The 22,145-nt window shown below is 37.3% G+C and overlaps 1 protein-coding gene across 9 annotated transcripts in view; it reads left to right on the top strand.

Moving 5' to 3' along the window:
• The window catches only part of nfic (nuclear factor I/C), a 59,310-nt gene that overhangs the window by 24,882 nt on the left and 12,283 nt on the right, over nucleotides 1–22,145 (top strand). For 8 of the 9 annotated variants that reach the window (XM_069522591.1, XM_069522594.1, XM_069522595.1 and 5 more), the window contains exons 2-11: nucleotides 2,359–2,529; nucleotides 2,804–2,980; nucleotides 4,837–5,020; nucleotides 15,277–15,351; nucleotides 16,071–16,145; nucleotides 16,606–16,738; nucleotides 18,143–18,264; nucleotides 19,148–19,261; nucleotides 19,360–19,517; nucleotides 20,177–20,357. In XM_069522591.1, coding sequence (XP_069378692.1) covers nucleotides 2,359–2,529; nucleotides 2,804–2,980; nucleotides 4,837–5,020; nucleotides 15,277–15,351; nucleotides 16,071–16,145; nucleotides 16,606–16,738; nucleotides 18,143–18,264; nucleotides 19,148–19,261; nucleotides 19,360–19,517; nucleotides 20,177–20,357 — 1,390 coding nt within the window. The remainder of the gene's footprint in view (nucleotides 1–2,358; nucleotides 2,530–2,803; nucleotides 2,981–4,836; nucleotides 5,021–15,276; nucleotides 15,352–16,070; nucleotides 16,146–16,605; nucleotides 16,739–18,142; nucleotides 18,265–19,147; nucleotides 19,262–19,359; nucleotides 19,518–20,176; nucleotides 20,358–22,145) is intronic. The other variant, XM_069522590.1, reaches the window with a different exon arrangement.

Raw genomic sequence — 22,145 nt, 5'->3', positions numbered from 1 at the left:
AAACTATACAACCAAAGCTTGCTTGATTCTCTAAACATTGCCAAGAAAACCATTCTTGTTAACTGGAAATCATAGACCTCAGTAAATATTAATTATGTGGTCAAAAAGTCTGAGACCACTTCTCCATTTTTGCCCCCCAATATAATAACCTTTTCTGGCGGACCCAAAGTGAAGAACACAAACACAGTAGATAGATGGTTGTAAAAATGTTTATTGCTCATTTGGTTGGAACTAGAGTGGGGTGGGGCAGGTAGTGGAGACCAGAAGGAAGGCAGGCTGTTGGTGATCAGAGTGGAGCTGGTATGCTGAGCCTGGAGCAGATGAGGTTGAAAAAAAAAGGATGACGCTGACCAGCTGGTTCTGTGGTAAAGAAAAAGCAAGTGATAGGTAGGCAGCAAAGCAAGGCACAAAAAACTCACTAGAAGATATACACATTCACTTCAACTAACCTAAAATTCATGTCAGGGGACTGTGAGAAAATTAGGCAATTTCCGCACTGCAAGACCCCAGTTTTAACCACTGCACCACCATGCTACCCTACCATATTTACTGTGAGTGTATGTGTGAATAAGGTCATGTGATCTTTTGTATATGTCAGCCATTCCCAAACTTAAGAATTTGAAAACTAAAAAATGTGTTCGGCCCACCCACACTTTGAATCAAAAGTATATGATCCACAAACAAGACTAGAATCAACTATTTCCATGCATATTATTTATTTCATAGCAAGAATAACTGTATATGAACGTGGGCATAGATAAACAAAAAGTGCAAAAAGTGGATTGTTAAACATATATTCTTGCTGTTTGTACAACACAGCACTTACACGTTACATTTCAATTATCTGATCAATGATATCAGGAAGAAGAAAAACCTATTTGCAGCATAACCAAATGTACTTGATGCGTTTAAAAAACACATAACAAAGTTTTCCCTCAGCTATGATTCCCAGGTAATGATGCGCAATGCGTTCAGGTGTTAATGTGCCGAGCAAATACAATGACACCTGCTATATAGGTCAGATAAAATAAGAATAACGTGGAATTTAAATGTCATTGCTTTGTTTCTTTACCTGTAATAATTACTTTTTTTAAATAAATCATAAATATTTTGTGGTTTAATGCTAACTTACAAATCGGAGACCTTTTTATTTATGTATTTTTCAATTACCTCTCACGGCCCACCTGCAGTGGCTTCATGGCTCACCAGGGGGCTGCGGCCCACACTTTGGGAATGACTAGTATATGTAATTGAGTGAGAATTATAACTGGGACAGAAGAGTACCTGAATAAATGAGAATTGATTCGTTTAAATAAACCCAGTCCAGTTAAAATGTAGTTGAGGTTATCCCCTGACCAGCTAACAGCAGTTAGCAGTTTTCAGCTGTGACCTGATAAATTATTAGATTTATTTTCACATTTTGCAGATAGTTAATTTGCTTCCTAAAAGTACACTGTCATAGATTTAATTAAATAAGTCTCTCTTAACTGTGACTTTTCTATAGTAGTGTCCACTTTATCCTCTGTCAGAAAAAAACACAACAGATATCTGAGATTACTTGCAGCTCTGACCTTAATTGTTAATGGTTACTCCACTATCACAGGGTCTGAACACACTCTTCCTGTCCACATGTGGAAATGCCCCTGGGCAAGAAAATGAACTCACAACTGCTCCTGATGGTCAGGTGCAAGTGTTGTGTGTGAGTGATTGTGTGTAAGAATGGGTGAACGAGAGCAATTGTAAAGTGCATTAAAATTTAGTCAGTAATTGATAATCATTATTTCTTTTGTTCTTCAGGCTCTGAGCTTCAGTACATTGAACTTAAAAGGAGAATCAAAATCAGGCTTTTATCCAGTTTCAAGCCACATTTTTATCATTTGTCTTTTCAGCCCTATTTTAACCAGATGAAGGATTTTAGTCTTTGGACGTCTGGATATCAGATAAGTTATCAGAGAAACAAGCTGAGCGAACATTAGTGACAGCTAGACTAGCAGTCCCACTAAGATACCCTGTGTCCACCAAACAGCTTCAGAGAAACAGACTTTTAATGTGAAGTGTGTTTTATTGTGTGTTTTCATCAATTTTAATCAGAGGGTCTGTTTGCTTTGGGCTAGGGGCTCCAGGTAAAAACCTCCTGAACCATGAACACTGATCGGAGAGGGAGAGGCTGAAAACAACTCTTATGCCTCCAGCTACTTCATGATGTTACCAAACGCTCACTCTTTTGTTATTGATTTGATTTTACAAGAAATTACTTATTGTGTATTTCAAGTTGGTTTGGTCACTGATCATTGTGTGTGTGTGCCACATGTACAATATGTGTTTATATTTAGGTGTATCTGTTCATCTGTCACATAGGATGAGTTCCATCCGTTCATTGAGGCTCTGCTGCCCCAGGTCCGTGCCTTCGCCTACACATGGTTCAACCTCCAGGCCAGGAAAAGGAAGTACTTCAAAAAGCATGAGAAAAGGATGACAAAAGAAGAAGAGAGAGCTGTAAAAGATGAACTGCTGGGAGAGAAAGCAGAGGTGAGATGGATAAGTTGAGTGGTGGATAGTAGAGACAATTATTTTGTCGTAAAAATCAAGTTGCTAAAATTAAATGATGTTAGTATAACAAACTGTAGACATTTTATTTGGAGCCAAACCACAGTTTATAATAGCGTTAGAATTTAAGAACATTTAGATGATACTTACCCTAACTGGTCTGAAAACTATTTTAAATATGCTGTTACATATTATATATACATTACTCAATACATTAATTGACACAACTCTTTTTACAATGTCATTGTGTTCCTAGGTGAAGCAGAAGTGGGCCAGTCGTCTTTTGGCCAAGCTAAGAAAGGACATCAGACCTGAATGCAGAGAAGACTTTGTCCTGTCAGTCACTGGGAAGAAAGCTGCGTGTTGTGTTCTGTCAAACCCTGACCAGAAAGGCAAAATGAGACGCATAGATTGTCTTCGACAAGCTGACAAGGTAAACACAATTCTGTTTAATGGTACATGTTTGTTTATTGTGAATTTATTCAGTTGCAGTGGGGTCAACTCATGCTTCAGACTTTTAAACCCCAAAAGCATGCATCGGCAAGCCAGGATAAGTAAATGATAATGATAATGAAAGAGCGGATGGTCTACAGGCAAATGTCAATTAGGCTCAACAATGTTGTGATGCATTATTTTATTTTATTTTGGGCAGGACAACAGTCTGTATTAGGAGTACATTTTCATATTATTTAAAAAAATAATGAATTAACATCAAACTAATAGGAGCAATATATCGGCAGAGCTACACTTGTCATATAGGTTATTTTCATTTTAATTAAATGTATTTTCAGTGTCACTCACATTCAGTTCAGTTCAAATCACAACATACGGTACATTATCTCAAGGCACTTTACAGAGTGGAGTGGAGATGTTACAGTATTATAGAGAGACAGCCAAGAGTTCCCACAGTTAACAGGCATTTGGAGACAGTGGAGATAAGAAACCACAACTTGTTCAAACTGTCATGTTCTGGAGTTCTCAAACCGATGATTAAAACTTCACACTTCATTGTCCATTCTTCTATAGTCAGAGACCTTTTACCAAGAAACAAAGTTTTCCTAGTTATTGCTCTGTGTTTGGGTGTGCATGCTTACTTCTGTGTGTGTGTGTGTGCATAAAAATCACTTCTGTACAAAGCTGAAGTACCAGTGTGGCAGCCAGAAAGCAGCGAACTTTAACCATTTATTGATGGTGATTAACGCCTGTTTGGACATTTAAAGGTCCAGTGTGTAAGATTTAGGTGAAAGGGATCTATTGGCAGAAAATTAATGTAGAATAATCCTCAAGATGTTTTCACTAGTTTGTTTCATCTAAATTATATGAATTGTAGTTCTCTTTACCCTAGAAAAGACCCTTTATATTTAAATACTTTATATTTACATAGAGGGGACCCTCTCTACGGAGGCCGCCATCTTTTTTACATTACTCCAGACTGGACAAACTAAACACCTTTTGAGTTTTTATGACAACTGAAGCTACCACAGGTTCTTTTTCATGTTTGGAAGGAGAGGGTGAGGTGAGGGGTGTTCAGCTGCAACATGCAAAATGACCAGTCGCTCCTCAGTTTCTATCACATGTTGTTATGCAGCTCAGGCATCATGTAAATGGTTTTCTTATAAAGCACAGACATCAGGTTTCATAAATATCAGGCCACAGTATCATCTGATCAGATTAATATTTATATACAGCATCACATACTATATTATTATGATTATTTTGTAATTTTCATAGTTGCCAGTATATGTGCATTTAGTTAAATATTATTTTTTGTAAACTAATTCTGCACTTTTGGTTGGACCAACTCAGTAATTTTATATTATCATGAGATATTAGGGCAAGGTTTTTATGAAGTTGAGTTTTAGGTTTTTATTTTAAATTGTACCTCAAGACAACGTTCATCCCGATTCCCCATCACAAAGGAATTTTGTTAAAGTGCCCAAGCTACAGGATTATTGTCGGCACTGTTCAACACATTGAACCACAGTAGAGAAGAAAATGATCAAAAGTCAGTCAAATTAGTTGAGGTACTTTACACTGACAACATCAACTCTGGGCTTAAACAGTTCACAAGATGCCAAGGTGAGGGTTAAGCTCTCATTTCATCCTATTATATTCACAGAATTTTATCATTTACTTGTTGAATGGAAACTATCGGAAAACAACTTCAAAATATTCAATTAATTATTTTTTGCACACAAAAGGAATCATCATGCAGTATTTCCACATGGTATATTGTTGCACTACCCTTGGAAAGAATTGTATTCAGTCAATATGTTTGTCTTTTTCAAGGTGTGGAGGTTGGACCTTGTAATGGTGATCCTGTTTAAAGGAATCCCATTGGAAAGCACAGATGGAGAGCGGCTTGTGAAGGGTGGCCAGTGCTCCAATCCAATCCTCTGTGTCCAGCCTCGACACATCTCTGTCTCTGTCAAAGAGCTTGACCTTTACCTCGCTTACTATGTCCAAGAGAGAGGTATGTACCTGCACACACTTCAATGTAAAAAAACCCATAGATTTAAAGTGATGGATTCTAATGTTGCCATTATGCAACCTAGAGAATTAATAAACACACACACCCACACACACACACACAGACTCATCCTGATGTAGGTGTGTAGGCCTGCAAACAAGAGAAACAGGCAAGAAAGCTGTAAAATTCTTTATTTTTCTGTTGGTGTCACGAAAAGATTTAGCAAATTTTGCAAAAAAGTGGTCACATATTTGCAGGAGAGTATGTAATGGTATGTATGGAATAAATCTTTGATAACATAAGATAAACCACATTTTCAATTATAATTGAGTGACAGTAGCATGGTGTCAGCAGTGCCTTAAAACATCGACATTTCTTTCGAATGAATGAGTCAAAAAGTGTGTGTGTGTCAGTTCTGTGAATGCTAATGTGGGCTCTCATTTTATTTTTAGCTGTACTGCTTCTCTGACCAGAGTAACAGTGATGACAGACCTAGATCTGATTTTCTAACCAGGCTAACTGAGGAAGCAGCACATTTGACTGTCTTTCCAATAAGAGAAACTAGTACAAACTGTGTCACATCCGTGAGACAACACAGTGTGATCAATGCATGTACTTCAAATGGAGTTAATGATAAGTAAATTGGTATTGGTGCAAACATGCATTGATATGAAAACCTATTGAGTAAAGACATGCAAAACATGTACAAAAAGTGAAATATTCTTATATAATATATATATTTGGTTTGTGATTTTTTAAATGTAGTGGTTTTTATCTGCTATTGACATAGATGTTTTGTGCGCTGGGCAATCAGTAGGTTTGGGGTTCTTGATTTTAAGGTAGTAAATGGTTTTATGGAAAGGTTTGACTTTGACTTCATACACTGTCTGTATGTTTTGAAAGTTCAGCCATATCAACCTACAGGCACTCTAAGACGTTATAGTTTTAAAATTCTGTTTAAGACAAACATTTTAGTTTTTCATAGTAACACACTTGTTTGTTTTAGGGGCTCGAAAAATCTATTTTACGAATTTAGTAGTGTTGCATTGAATCAAATTAGGGTCAAAAATAATTTGAGTAGAAAATAAATTCACAGGTAAATATAAAATGTGCACGTGTTTATATGTACTGAGAGACAGTGGATCTGTTAAAGATATGTGGTTGCTAACAGACATTATGGGTGTGTCCGAATAGTCACCGAAGCTGTTATACTTTTGTGATACGCTCCAGAACTGATATCAATCTTCAGTCAAGAGTTACAGTGAACAATAAGCCCATTGAACCTAGTTCACAATATTATTTATATTTCAACGTTTCAGTCCTCTGTGTTTTGCTTTTATTTTCCGTATCCATTTTGTTGTTACTTCCTGCCAGTAACACATTGAATGTTTACCATTATTTTTCTCCAACATCATCAATTACAACTAAACCCTCTAGATCACAGTGGAGTCCACGCTGTCATGAGTTTTTCAATTTTCTGCTCTGTGTCTGTACACAGATGATGACAAAACACCTCTTTTTTACAGCGTATTCGTTTTATCTCACCAAGCATAGTTTTGGTTCTGAGATTTTATCACACACTCTCTTTTTGTGCAGTACAAATTTCTCCTGCAGATTTATTGCTTGGTTGAAGAGAGGGCAATTTACAGCTATACATGTTTTAATTATTTACAAGCTCAAAGTCTTTTAAACTCTAATTTGAGTCCTGGTCTACAGACAGATGAGTAAAGAGAGTTTTCATGCTCCACTCCTTGTCTCTCTTAGCCCCTCTATCTATCTCCCACCTGAATGATAAGTTCTTGTGCTCTGCAAAAGGGTCCTCACCACACATGTTGTCAGTGATGGTTAGAGCCAGTCTTCACATGAACAGAGGGATGTAAGAAAAACTTTGTAAAGTTTTTATGCTCATCATTGAGGTGCTGGACTGAGCATGAAGGCTAGGTTTTGACCTGAGGACCTGTGATGACACTGGAGGCATGCAGCTTTGAGAAGACCTTGACAAGGGGTTGGAAGCTCTGATATATAGTTACTCACTATGTTCCCAAAAGTCAACAATGCCTTAAAAGGCAAAAAATACAGAGTTGATAACCTTATTATGATGAATGAATCTACCTTACGTTTTGACATCAGCAAGGTGATACATTAAATTACCCAAAAACTTATTACAATGTTAAGATGCCAGGACATTTATATTTCACTGATCACAACATTATCTAGTATAATTTCTATCTCTTACATTCATGATCGATTTGCCCACATAGAGACTCATCATTACCCTTTTTAAACCCCAAAGTAATACTGGTATTTTTATTCCCTGAAGGAAAAAAAGTAACATAGGAAATAGAAAATATGGGAAATAAAGTATATAAGAATCAAAGTGGCTTCCCCCTAAAATTAAAAATTCACTGCATGGCTTAAAAACATTAGAATAAAAGACATGAGATTATAGAATTATAGAATGAAGGGCATTTGAGGATAGATACTCAACTCTACATGACAGGTAACTGAGAGCAAAACCAAGAGGAAAGGCAGAAGAGCACCTGACTTGAAATTTGGTTTAAGAAAAAAGAGGGTGAACAGAGACTGGAAATTTAGCAGAGAGAAACCTTATAAGAGATTTCAAAGAACTAGTTGGAGAACTGCAGTGGCAGAGAGGGCCAGTGTAAGAGTTGTTCAGACTGCTTCAGAGTTTGACTGAACAACTGTTTCATCACTACTCAATTATTCTGTTTGACTTTCTTTCTCACGGCCTGAGAACGTAATTAACCATCATTAATCAATCAGTGCCACAGTGCTCTCTGCACTCATCATCTGACCACTACCCTACATGTGTGGAGCTGGTTTGGATAAGACATTACCGGTAAACATAATCCATACAGCCACAGTTGAAGTCAAGGTTACTTGACAGGTATCTTGAGTTACAGCCATCTGCATATTAGATTATTCCATATTTTAGCCTGAAGGTGGTGCAAGAAAAAAGTTTATTCAATGATCATTTTGTAACAGATTCATTATTTCTGGAGAAGAAATGTATAGTATAATTTGTAGAATTTTACTGATCAAATTCGTAAATTAAAAGTAAACCAGATTAGCAATGTTAAATATGTGCTGAAGTCGATGGAAAAAAAGTTACCCAGGGTGAGGCGAATTGGGGAGGCAGCACAAGTTTGTGGCAGTCCAGAGGATATATAAATATGCCTATCTGATGTGTTTATTTTTATTTTTTTAGATTTTTTTCTGGACCAAAAATTTGTCCTAACACTTCAGAGGCAAATTTTGATAGAGCATTGCCACTTTAACCGCTGCAGCTTTTCTAACTCACAGATCAATGCAAATGTTGATAAATCATCTCATGTGAGCCAACTCAGCCAATTAAATCTGTGAATTCTGATGAAGATTCTGAGCAGAGTCAATAGACAGACCCAGACAGAAAACAGAGTTTTTAATAAAGACAAACCAGACTCTTATGTTCATTCTTCAGACAGGCAGTTCAAAAACCAGTATGTCTCGTATGTTCTCATACAGTGGCAAGAGTTTGATGTGGCAATGTGAACCAAGAGTACACCATTTCAAAGTAGATTTTAAATCCTGGCAGTAACACGCCAGAGCTCTCTTCTCTGTTCTCAGTGAACAAGACAAGTGGGGGTGGGATATAAAAAGAAAAGAAAGAGCAGCTAAACCTGTTCACTTGTTAGGAAGTGTTGAAATTGTTGGAAAATTACTTAACTGAAATTATTTACAAAAATAATTTATAAATGTATTTAAATGTTTTCTAGAACTAAGCACTGTATAATAAAATACACATTTCTAAAAAGTTGTGAATTTTATTTTTTATTTTTTAAAATTATTATTACTCTTTATGATCCTTCCAGTTCACTGTGAAAACTGATTTGTCAGTTGTTGACAACATAGAAATTGATACATGTAATATTTCAACATACATTGCATAATCGTGATCATAACTTTACTTAGACCTGATGTTTGCATTATGATCTTTGCTGGAGGAACTTTTCTTTATAGAGATATATCCAAATATAGCTGGACCTTTCTGAATTTCAATACGAGGGTCAATGAAAAACCCTTATAAAAACATTGCAATCTGTTTGGGAGCATAGACACCAAATCCCACTGAATTGCCCTAAGTATGATTTACCTTCTCGTGAACCAACATAAAAAAGGAACTGTCTGGAATTTGTTTCCCAACAATGAGGCTTGACAATTGGTCAGAAGGTCACTTAGAGCCATGATTACTTATATCACATTTAGAAAGAGAATGCATTATGATTTCTTGGAAACTACATTTAGTTCTAGCAAGTGGTAGTTGAAGAATTTCAAAAGGAGGTTTTTTAATCATATTCATATTCAGAGCTGCTGTTAGTGAGACAATGGTTATCTGAGATCTTCTGAACTGAGTTCTTCTTTCTCATTGGTCGGTTGAAACCATTTGTATAAATATATTTAATGCAACTTAGAGTGGAGTCCAAAAACCACTGGAAGAAAACACAATGTTCACATCTGGTTTATATATTGTGATGGCAGGAGCTGTAGGAGGCTCATTCACTAACACAATGAGGCGGCAGTTGGTGGAACGTGGAATGGTACACGTCCAACGGCAGTGATGAATGACACCAGTGACACCAGGTCTCCACAGCAGTTAATAAAATATCAACTACTCTGCAGAATAAACTTGATGGACAGCCAGTCTGGGGAACAGAAGAGGTTTCACAGCAGGATCCATGGAGGGCGAGCTGTGACTCACAGAGTCAGAACTGCGGTTTTAATATTGTGGTTGCAGAGACTGTTGTAATTCAGCAACACACCCTCTTAGAGTGCTTGCAAAGGATATGATACTACTTCCTCAACGTCATACTGTTTCTAACTGCAACATCTCAGGTGCTATTACCTTTGGTGCTGATATTCAATGTTTTTCAAGCATGATGAAACCTGAAGGATATTTCAAATGCCATAAATGCTACAAGACTGAAACCTCATCAGTCCATCAAGTACCTTAAAAATGCTACCATTAGAGCCACTATGTGGCGTGAGATGAGTAAACAAATATTAGTTTTTTTTCCTGCCAATTGAAATATTTTAATAGACATACTGCTGACTGTTATCCTACATCACCAAGCTTCAACAACTCTGACCATTTGTCACATGTTTAAATTTGACATGTACATACATGTACATGTGTTGTTTATCCACATAACAAACTTTTGTTGTCGTCAAATAATTTGAACCTGCTAAATGTACACAATTTGGCCACTAGGGGGCACTTTAGTAAAAACTGAAACAAATATGGCTCCACTTTTAAAATGTAAAGCATGACAGTCATATTATGTTTTCAATGTTTTTAATTTATTATTTTTTAATGAGAAATGCATAAAATCCCCAATATAAGACTGTAAATGCTACAGAACTAAATATTTACATAGTAAAGGTAGTTGTAATATTGTTACAGTGTTGCCAGTTACAAAACTATTTTGAATGTTATTTACCATACATTTGCCTCTATTGTGACCAGGGTGATATGAGCTCCATTCCTGCATCAATGATGCAAAAAGGTGAAATATTAAGACTGTGGGACCATCTGCTCATCAAGAAGGCAACAAATGCAGCAATCACATGCATTTTCTGCTGGAAATGCAGATACTCAGGTTAATTGTCAGCATTTAAATAAAGTTAGACTATGCTAAATTGAAAATACATTGGAGACATTTTGGATTGTGTGAGTGACTGAAGGATTGCTATTTTTCACTGGAAGTTATTACATTTTGCTTTATGAAAATATTATGCTTGAAGTGTCATACCATTAGTCAGCCTGATTTGTGACAACTACTTTAATATTCCCTTTTGATGTCTGTGCTGGATAATTCTCTACATTTTAGTTTTTTAAGGTTAAAGATTATTTCAGCTAAAAAAAAAAAGCTGAAACAACTGAAGTCTTCTTGAATACTGCCCAGAAGATATTTAACATCACTGAACCATCAGTTCTGCAAGCATAGTCATACATGTTAACACTTGAACACTTGCATACTTAATTTATGTCTGTGTGCTGTTTCAGTGTTGGAAACCAGTAGAACAAGAACAGAACCCTTACTGTTGATTTAGTCTGTAACCCTTTGCTGCATCCAAATCCAAAATGAAATAAACTCTTAACTGGGACTGAATGCCTATTTTCATTTCTCTATGACCTCAACTAAAGACTTGTGAGAGGTGAAGAAAGTAGGCAGGTGAGATAGAATCCAGAAGATTTTCTTATGGTATAGGACAGTGTGGTGTTTCATTCAGGTGTCTCCTTCAGGATCCCTGTCTGGACCTATCATTTTGACAGAGGTGGATATTTTTGGACACTTGGAAAAAAAGCCTAACACATATTGGAGTATTTTTATTTCTGTGACACATGCTGTAATATAAATAAATATCTTTGTTTTCGTTGTGATGGAATCTTGGTATAGGCAAACTTGTGGGTGGTTTTGTGTCCACATTTCTTCATATCTGTTCTCTGTACTTTTTCAAACTGTTCGTTGAACAGTGCTGTCCACACTGTGATGTTAGCTCCTCTCTGACCTGGAGCATCCACTTTTTGTTAAGGGCTTTTGAATGACTGGACTCAAAAGTGCAGAACACAGGCTCAAGGAGGTTTAAGAAGGTTTAAGAGGTTTAAAGCTTAAAGTGGCAGGTAACAGCTACACAAAGGGTGTGTGGACTGGACTGAATGATTTAGTAAAGACTGGAGAGAAGATCCAGGGTTTTATTCCTGCAGCCAATGGTTGGCAGTTGAGTCATGGTTGTTTGGGAGAATTGCCAAGAGCTTATAGGACAAACTGACAGGCAGGATTCACAAGGTGTTTTGGCATCAGTTTTGTGAGTTGTCTTGTCATCCATCTTAAAATGCAGTCATTGTTGTGTTTCTTCCCCTCAGATGAGTTTGCTAGGTTGAACTAACTTCATCCACAGAGATGAGTGTATTAGCAGTTTGTCTGTGCTTTCACCTCTGTTACTTTTGAATAAGTCAATAGTTTTACAGTACTGTGAATTATGCATAGGCTGTGTATGCACCTCATTTGGTTGTTGAACAAACATCCTAACTGAACACACTGATATATCACGTATGTTCACAGTGTCATCTGAATCTTTTTTCTTAAAGGATATTTTATTTGATCTTTTTCGAGGAGTCTGGCATTTTTGTTCAGCAGACTGTATTCACTTAAAAAGGGATAATGTCGGCCAGCACTCAGTCCTTAGTTGTGTCAACAATGACTGTTTCCTGAGCACCTTATTCTGCCTCTTCCTCCTGTGGGAGACAACCTTAAAACAAAAATAATCAATATCTTTCAAAATGTCAGTACACATAAAAGTATACTTACTGTATTAAACTGACATGTATGTCAGTTATAATCAATTAATTGAGACGTGCAACCTTGAAATTTGTACTCTTAATGCTTAACTGTTGAACATTGCAGATTTGTATGCATCTTTCTCTCAAAGAGAAACCATGGTTTACCACGTGGTCAATAACTACCACCACATCCTCTCTCTCCCTGTCACTCTTTTTCCACACCGACCTGTCTTCCTGCCCCCTTCTAATGATAATAATAAAAACAGGACACCTGGGTAAGCTTTCTGCTGAAATTGAAATCAGCTGTGTTTAAAATGTTCTGCAAAGATTTGAGTGTATTGTGATGTGGTCACAGCAGAAATGCACTGAATTATCCATCATTCTGTTTTGAATGTGAGGAAAGAGCTTTGGGGAGTTAGATTTGGAAAATGTGGTAATTGCATGCAGCAATGAAAAATGATTCACAGTTTTTGTGTGTTTCTCCAAAAGTGTGTGAGGTTTTGACAATGTGACTTTAGTTTTGACCAATTCATGCTTGCAATCAAAAAACACTGTAATCTTGCATCCATAAGGTACATGTGCAAACAAAACACATTTCAGGGTCAACTCCAAAGGGACTCGCATTTGTCTCCCAACAACAAATCTCTGTCACTCAGACTGACCTAAAAACACAAACAGGCAGTATAACTCTATACAGTATATTTATTTGGCATAAACTCTTAACTCTAAGATCCAATTACAACATCAAATCAATCATAACGTCCCCATTTGTGTAGAATAATTAAAAGTGCATAAGATGAAAAACTTTATGCAGTAAAAAACCATTTTCATATTTATATTCAGTGTACTGCACATACACTACTTTTCAAGAGTAGCTACATTTACAGTAAAGAAACACAATGGTGCTAGTCAGCCCTTCATTTGCATTTGCTATCTTGCATTTGGTTCTCATTAATATTGCACCTCATGTCCTCTTTCAGTACTCCTGAGGAGAATCCTTTTACATTGTTGCTCCAGTCCAGTCTTCAGGACAGGATATGGAGATATTCCACCATTTAATGTGTCCAAGAGGGAGCTGCACTTTGTTGCCCAAATGGAGGCTGTGTGTTGAGTTAAAAGCTGCTTTCACACATGCAATGAAACCCTGAACTTTTCTAGAAATGACCTAGAGAATCTGTACGTATGAATGCAAATGTTCAAATCAGCTGAATTAAACCAACTTAACACTGCCAGCTCCACGGTACAAAGTCTTTGTAATGTCTGAGTGACTCAAACCAACCACACAATGCGGAATGCAAACAGTGTGATGACATCATGAGTATGTTATTTGGAAAGGTAACTTTCCAACCACATCCCCAATTTCTCTCGTTGACTATACCAGCCATCTAAAGGTTTGGACTGAGTCTAAGATCTAGCAGGATGTAAGAAATCTAATTGTGTGTCATTTGAAATAATTGTGTGTTATAGTTTTAAAGTAAATGTTTGTGCAGAATTAATTGTAACTTTACATATTTTTAGTGGTCACTGTTGTTTTTGAGACTGAGAAAAGAGTTAAAACTTTTGAAGGATGTGTTCATTGAATAGATTTAGTTTCAAAGCAGTGAAAAGCTATCTGACTCTCCACACAGCTGCTGATCTCCTGACTGTGTGAATAGTTCTGCAAAATGAGAAATGCAAGTTTTGAGAAATGCACATTAGCAATTTTAAAGAAACACTATGAAAATAATAGTGATGTGACACCTTATTGTAATGCTGCCTGGTAATGTTTTGTCGGTCAGTCTGTTCTCAGTGACAAACTGACAAACTCTCACTCTGGATAACTGTAGGAGACCACATGTAAAAACACTGCGACACACCCATTATGCAGTCGTGGAGACATGCTTTTCATTTAGTTCACATATTCTCAATAGACTTACAGCAGACATTGTTTAAGGAACGCAACCAATCCAACATCGTAATCCATTCAAGACACCAGTGAGTCAACCTACTCATGACCTGTTAAACCAATGTGACAGGCTACACCTGCATGACAAGTAAAAAAAAAGAAAGAACCCGCTCTGCCAGGAAAATGTTCTATTAAAATGCTGTGCCCTCTCCCTGCATCAGATGTGTGCATGGACAGAATCTGGAGGATATGAAGAACAGACACTGTCAATGATTCATTCACCAACTTTGTATTTTTCATTCCTAAGCTGCCACTGTCTGCCTCTCCTCTGTTTCTGTTGCCTCTCCTTAACCATTGTCTGCTGTTTTTGACCTGCAGACAATGGTGTGCCTCTACACTTCTGGTTAATTAAATATAATGATTTACAACATCAGTTTAACCTGTATAGCAGTAGCTTTTTTTGTTAAATTAAATTATTGGAAAATTCTGATAATATAGAATATAAATAAAAGAACAATGGGAACAAAACATTAAAAACAAACCGTCAAAAGCACACAATGTTTTGATTCAAAAATATATAATAAATAATGCTGGTAGCTTTATACAGATGAAACACAGTATATGCAAGCACAGGTTATTGAATGAGCAACATCTGTTCAGATGCATGCAATCAGAATCTTTTGCAGTTTGACATGACATGTTGTTTATTCATTCATAATTATATTTTCCAAAAAGTGATTTTTTGGGGGTGCGATCCTTGACTAGAAATATTAGGAAATTTACTTACATTTAAGATTTATGTATCTTCATTGTGTGAAATTTCCATTCATTTGGTTTGCACAGTTGACCTTACAACTCTCCTTTTTTTGCCTTGTGACAAAATGATACATCCACAATGCATTATGGAAATGTCATATCTGGCACAAACATTCACATGGGCTCAGAGATGAACTGACTGGATTTTGGTAATGATTGTATTTTGTTAAAATTGTCCTGATTTGTCTGTCGGTCTGTTTGTCTCTCTCTCTCCAGAGGCAGAGCAGAGCAGCAGTCCCAGTCGCACAGGAGTGGGCTCTGATCAGGAGGACAGCCGAACCACCACCATGGGTACTGTAAAGAAGGAACATTCATACATCTTTTTATTTTAAGTCTGTGTAACCTGATCATGTAAGATGAAGCACTTTGTTAAAAAATGTTTGTAATTTGTAAATCATCAAATTTAACGTTTAAAACATCTGAAAGAGAAGACACATTGTTAACAAGCCAGGTAACACGTCCACAAATTAGTACAATTTATGACCTGTCCTTCTTATCATTATCTGCCTGTCAGTTTTGTATCTTCTGCACAAGAAGCTCTAGTGATAAGACAAACAGTAAGGCTGACACCGGACATCACTGATGAGTACCACATGCTATCATTAGCACTGTACTGGTTTCCTCTAAGGACCAATTTACGTCAACATATGAAGACATTTTGTCCCAATGCATTGTATTGTGCATAATGTGCTAAACGCCTCTTCTGAGAGATCCTTGGCACGATATCGTGTTTCTCACTGCAAAAAAAACTAATGCTGGAAGAATGGATATAAAGAAATAACAAAACAAACAGTGAAACTAAACCATCAAAACACACAAACTGACTAAAAAGAATCCTCATTGCTTCCCACCGGGAAAATATGCCGTATTCAAGCTCAGCTAAAAGCAGGAACCCCCTATATGTCAGAATCTATCTGAGAATCTATGTTCATGCATTAACATGAACCAGCTGTCACTCCTCTAGACTATCGCACGCACACAAGTGTCTTACTGCTGTTGTGTTTCTGCAGATGGTCCAGAGTTCCAGGAGAGTTTTGTGACATCAGGAGTTTTCAGTGTCACTGAGCTGGTCCAGGTGTCAAGAAGTAAGCCCCTTTTCATCAGACGATGCAGCAGACCTGATTTTTGCATCAGAGGTTGAGTCTGAAATCCAAAAACCTAGGGTTAAAAAAAACAAACAAAAACATTTTATACCCCTCAAACAAATGTATTGTCAATTGAAATGTTCATTAAGTCTAACAGTTGTTAAAGTAAAGCTTTATAACTAATAAAGACTTTTTAAATGTGACAAATAAAGGTCAAATAAAGTGTGATCTTAGCTGAGCTTTGCATGTTTGCTAGGTTTGGGTAGAACACACAGGAATCTTAATAATAGAAATAGTAACAACAACAACAAGAATAATAGTAATAATAATAATAATAATAATAATAATAATAATAAATGAAACCAAAAATTCCTGCAAATTTAGTCATGTCTTGTTTTTAATGGCTTGAGTACAGTTTTCAGTGTGCCCTTAACCTTGTGTTTTCTCCCTGTGTGTGCAGCTCCAGTCGTCACAGGAGTCGGACCTAGTTTTTCTGTGGGGGAGCTCCAGGGTCATCTGGCCTATGACCTCAACCAGTCTGTCAACCAGCCTGTTAGTGTCAGACGATCTCTGGCCAGCACCTCATCCAGCGGGTAATCTCACACACATGCATGTACGCAAGCACGCACACACACGACCATATTTCGTAAACTGTTAACTTCAGAGCAGCAGGAAGTGCACAATCTGTCTTGGTAATTGGTTTTTAACCTTAATCACAGTACTAAGCTCAATAAAGCTTATATTAAGACAAGTTTAAATATAAACTCTGAACCTCTGTTCCGATACAAACAGCCTTTGAAGGAAGTCAAAGCAGCCAAAATGTCATAATCTGGCAAAGACGTCTGTGTGTGTCACTATGGACAAAAGCCATAATGTTTTTAAAATGATCAGAGCTGGGTGACAGATCACACTGTTTCTTCTTTCTATGTTTTTATCAAAGGTTCAGTTTATAGAATTTTGTGACATCTAGTGGTGAAGTTGCATGTTGCAGCTGAATACCCCTCACCTCAGCCTCCCCTTCAAAACACAAAAGAGACCCTGTGGTAGGCTGTAGTACTCTTGTGCCTGGTGTTATGATTTATTTTCTGAATCTGTTACCATGACACTTGGACCTTTTATCGATGCACCATCTTATCAAGCTTGACATTTTTTTTTGCAATACTTCAGTATTTTGTTTCACTCAGGTTTTTTTGCACAAAGTGAAAAAGGGCATAAACCATCTGGAGAGAAACGTACATTGTGACTGGCTGGTTACACTCTATAGCCCATTCAATACCCCACAGACATTCTTGAATACCTTAACCAGAAAGCTCAGCCCATACACCAGTGTCATCTCACTTAACCTGCACAATCCTGCCATGTAGTAGTTAGTGTTGCATATACATTTTATAAACACCACAGCTACACCCACAGCCATGATTACGAAGAGCTATAGCTATGCCATGGGTATATTCATGAAAACAGCTACAGAGTATAGAAGTAACTCAACTTAACTACAGCAAAGAGTGCAAAAGTCTCTGGCTGCAGCTGGTCTACAAGAAGGAATGCTTTTAGTGTTGTTTGCACAAGCATTAGTAGTTCAGAAAAAATCTTTCCCTGATTATGTTGCTTTCACTGGCAGTTTAACAGATTTGACATATAGGGGACAGTGTAGTGGTCATGGTTACTGCAGATGTAATCAGGCCTGTGTAAGCAGGTGCAGCTGGAGACTAAATTTATATCAAATTTCACTTACATACTGACATTTTGAAGTTTGACTCCACATTCTTTTTTTGAGACCGATACTCTGGGATATTTTGGCTGCTATTGCATTGGTTTCTTAAAGTGCCCCTTCAAATTCAAACATCTTAGGTTGATCAGTTGTGAAGATATATTTTTGGACAATGATATCTCTCACATCTGTAGGGCACACGTCACTGTTAACTCTCCCTGTAGTAGCTGCTGAATCAAAAAAATTAATCGAAACAAAATTGAAATGTCTGTATATGTGTCTACAGGAGTAAGCGCCATAAGTCTGGCTCTATGGAGGAAGAGGCTGACAGTCCGGGAGGGGAGTATTACCACTCACCTTCCTCTCCTGCCAGCAGCTCTAGGAACTGGACTGATGACATGGAAGGAGGTAACAGAATAAGAACAAGAACAGCAGTGTTAGTCGCGCCCAGAGGAGACAAAAGTAATGTTATCCTTTCAGCTTGCTTTAATATTTGCAGCTTTGTTTACGCTGTGCTAAGCTCTTAAAAAGCAGTGAGTTTAATTATATATTGTATTCATTTATGGCACCACAGATCCATAATCAAGGACCATACCAGTGGTTGGTTGATATACCTGATTTTATCACTAGAATCACTCACACATTCTTTAAAATAAGGAATATTTCTGTTTAACATGATGTAAAACATACTTAACATTATGACTAAGGTAAGTAAAATACCTTACTTTATAGACAGTTTACAATTCAGTCACAATAGACAGATGAATACCATAGACTCCTCTCAGATGTTAGCCCTCTCATCGACAGATATGTCTCTCACACCTCATATTAACCAGTAAACACTGATTAAATGTAGAGATCTGTCTACCAAACGTTCCAGCAATATCCAGCAGGTACCATATCCCAGACATACGACTATGACATCTCCAGCTACTAAAATACTTTAAGTTCAAATCTGTCAAATGCTGTTTCAAATGAGTCACTGACTTCATACAGTATTTAATGCATGCATGAAGTTCTGTTGGCAGCTAAGTTTCCCCAACAAAACTTTGAAACTTTTTCTTAAATATGAGGTTACGGGGCCAGTATTGTTTTATTATGTTATTATTTATATAGTTTTGTAACTGTATCTATGTGTGTATAATCAGATTTGTAAATGTGTGAAAATGAACACTGAGACAGAGTTTCAATTTCCTCCAATATTATTCATTTTTTGTTTGTTTCACCATAATATGCATGCAAAAGACAAATACAACAATATTTTCAGCTACTGTGTGTATTTGTGTTCTAGGTCTGTCTCCTCCAGTGAAGAAGGCAGAGCTGGACAGTCCTTCCCCCCAGGAAGACTCACCAAGACTGGGATCCTTCACTCAGCACCATCGGCCAGTCATAGCAGTTCACAGCGGTCAGTAACCCCCCCCATCTCTTCCTCTCCCACACACACACAAACTCATGCACAGTAACATGTAATGTCAATTCTTGTTTCTTTCTGTCTCTGTCCAGGTCTGTCTCGGAGCATCCAACCCTCCTCGTCTCTTCATTTCCCGTCCTCCTCCTACTTTCCCCATGGAGCAATCCGCTATCCTCCTCACCTGGCACAGGACCCCCTAAAAGACCTAGTAACACTGGCCTGCGACCCTGCCAATCAAACCCCCAGCTCAGTAAGTTCCAAAACTTAAAACTTTGTTCACTGCTACAGCTAGTGTTTCACTGCATAAATCAGCACAATAAATAAAATAAAATAAAATTAACCATGTTGCTTTGCTAAAATAAATAATTAACTAATATTAAAAACTATGACATATTAGTTTTATTAGTGTGAAGTACACAAAATAAATCACTTCACATTCATGGGGCAAAATCTAAAAAACTGAGATGTTCTGCTGTGCAACTACAAGCTAAATTGAATTTCTGGTTGAATCTTAACTCTCTCTTTGACACAATCACATGCAGTGACTCTTGAGGTCACATCAAAATGTCTACATCTGCAGGTTGCAACTGCTGCTGCTACCATCTCTCTATTTTATTTTGGCAGTTTGGCATCTATACAGTCAAATAAAGTTATAACAGCTCCCTCTTGTGACACCTGCTAAAATGTCTGTGCAACTCTCAGTTATGACTTTGTTTTAATATCAGTGGCAGTGATTTTTTTTGTTACACACTGGAGGTGCACATTGGAATGAATGCAATGAATGTGCCACTGCCCGTGGGCTCCTGTTCACACAAGTAATAGCTTTTAGTGAGGGGAAATTGCTTATGAAAGACACTTAGCTTCAGAGACCAAATGTGAGTATGTTAGGTTGTCTGTTTGTTTTTCCAGCTGAACGGCAGCAGCCAGATTAAAGTGCCCGGTCACTACATCTCCTCTCAGATGTTGGCACCTCCTGGACCAGCACCCTCCCTTGGCTCCCCATCCTCCCTCCCCAGGCTGACCCTGCCTGCAGAGTCAAAGGCCACTACCACCTCCTCTGATGGGGGAGCCAACTCCCCGACATCACCCAGTAAGTGTTCCTAATGCTAATATTTACATAAACTCCTGATAGGTTTTAGATCATAATAGAATATTTCATCATCCATGATCCTACAGATGTTTCCTTCCAAAAACAGAAAATGCTGGGATAGAAGTGGAGCAGTCTGTTATCATAAAGCATTTCTTTGCATAAATAATCATGGGGGGTGTTCCAGACTGACAGTGGGCGTATAGTTATTATCATACAGCTAAAGATAATAGGTTTCTCCTTGATCAACCAATCCCATGAAAAGACCCAACCTGTTCCTACTAGCTATCATTGTCTGTACATACACAGCTTGATATAGTTTCCAGTGTCTCCTCCATCCTAGTAGCAGAGACTAGCTGTCATGTTCTCACATTATGAAGACTAAAGCAACAAATTAGTGTTGCTACATCCTGGAATACGTTGTAGTGACATGTACCTGAGAGTAAGTAATCCCTTACATTATCACAGCCTTAAATTTAGTGACAGATTCTTCAATTCAATTTACATCTAGGAGACACTTACATTAGTAAGATGTCACACTAACAGTACTGGGAATTAGAAAAAGATCAAATAAGATGTATCCTATACCTTTAACTGAATCAACTGCAACACAGCATACGTCAGTCATATCCAAATTTCCCTGACAACAACAAAATGACTCATAATCACCTTGGTTTAAGTTGTGACAAACTTTAGGTTGGCATAGATACAGACAGAGAGAGTGTTAGCAGTTCAGTGGAGATGGTATTGGAGGTGGTGGAAGTGGTCTTATCTTAATACTCGCTGTAACATCTGATCAAAAGACCGAAGAGTACAGCAGAGCTGCAGCCCGTAGTGATCTTGTGAGTTCACCGACTGTCAAGTTCAAATTCAAACTTGAAATAAAACAAACAACAACATCCTGCCCTTGCTTCAACAAAGAATTGGAGGTTTTGATAGTGTTTTAAGTGTTTTTTTGTATTTCCACTGTATCTTCAAAACAGGGACATGTGAATATATGTCATTAAAAAGGCAATAAACTGTATCTTATGATTATTATCATGTAGCTTTATTTGACAGTGACTTGCATTTGCAAGCACCATTTGACAATGGAGCCCTATTTCAAGGTCAGCTTAGTAGCTATTCGATTGTACGTTTGGTAATTGAGTGAAGAAAGTGTTTGTGGGACAAGACAATGATGTATGAGGGGGCAAATTATAAAAGGTAGATTTTTTTCACATTGTAAGACCATGAGATGTATGTTTGTTGTCCTGCATATTTGAAGGGTTCCAGTTTGCTTTGTTGACCGATTTCTAGTCTTGATTGATTTAATTCGATTTTTTTAAATATAGACATAAACGTACAGAATTTCTCTTGCATATTATATGTTGTATTGCTGAGAAATACTCTGGCCCTCTTTTATTTTTTTACTTGTGCTACTAAATGAGCAGAGGGCTTAGACATGTTGGTTTGACCCGCTCCATACATAAATGGTGGTCACTGTTGTGTTTCTTGTAGACATACTATTATGTTGTGAGTTCGGAGTTAAATGACTAATCACTATAGAAAGCACTGCAATGAATGAACAGATGCAGAACCTGTGAAATTGGAAACACATTACATTAAGGTTCATCAAGTTTCTGCAGTAGAAATGTGTTAATAGTATCAGTTGTGAGAAATATGTTTAACACTTGGCAAATTTGCCAAATCCACAATCTGGAATACCTCTCAGGTTTATTTGGTAGAAAATGAAACCATCATAGACAAAAAAAAGACAAGAAAAATGTGTCCAATATGAGGTCAGATAAGTGT

The sequence above is a fragment of the Paralichthys olivaceus genome, chromosome 3, assembly GCF_024713975.1.
Source record: "Paralichthys olivaceus isolate ysfri-2021 chromosome 3, ASM2471397v2, whole genome shotgun sequence".
Lineage (NCBI taxonomy): Eukaryota > Metazoa > Chordata > Actinopteri > Pleuronectiformes > Paralichthyidae > Paralichthys > Paralichthys olivaceus.
The sequence above is the reverse complement of the archived record's forward strand: the minus strand, read 5'-3'. Positions and strand labels throughout refer to the sequence as shown.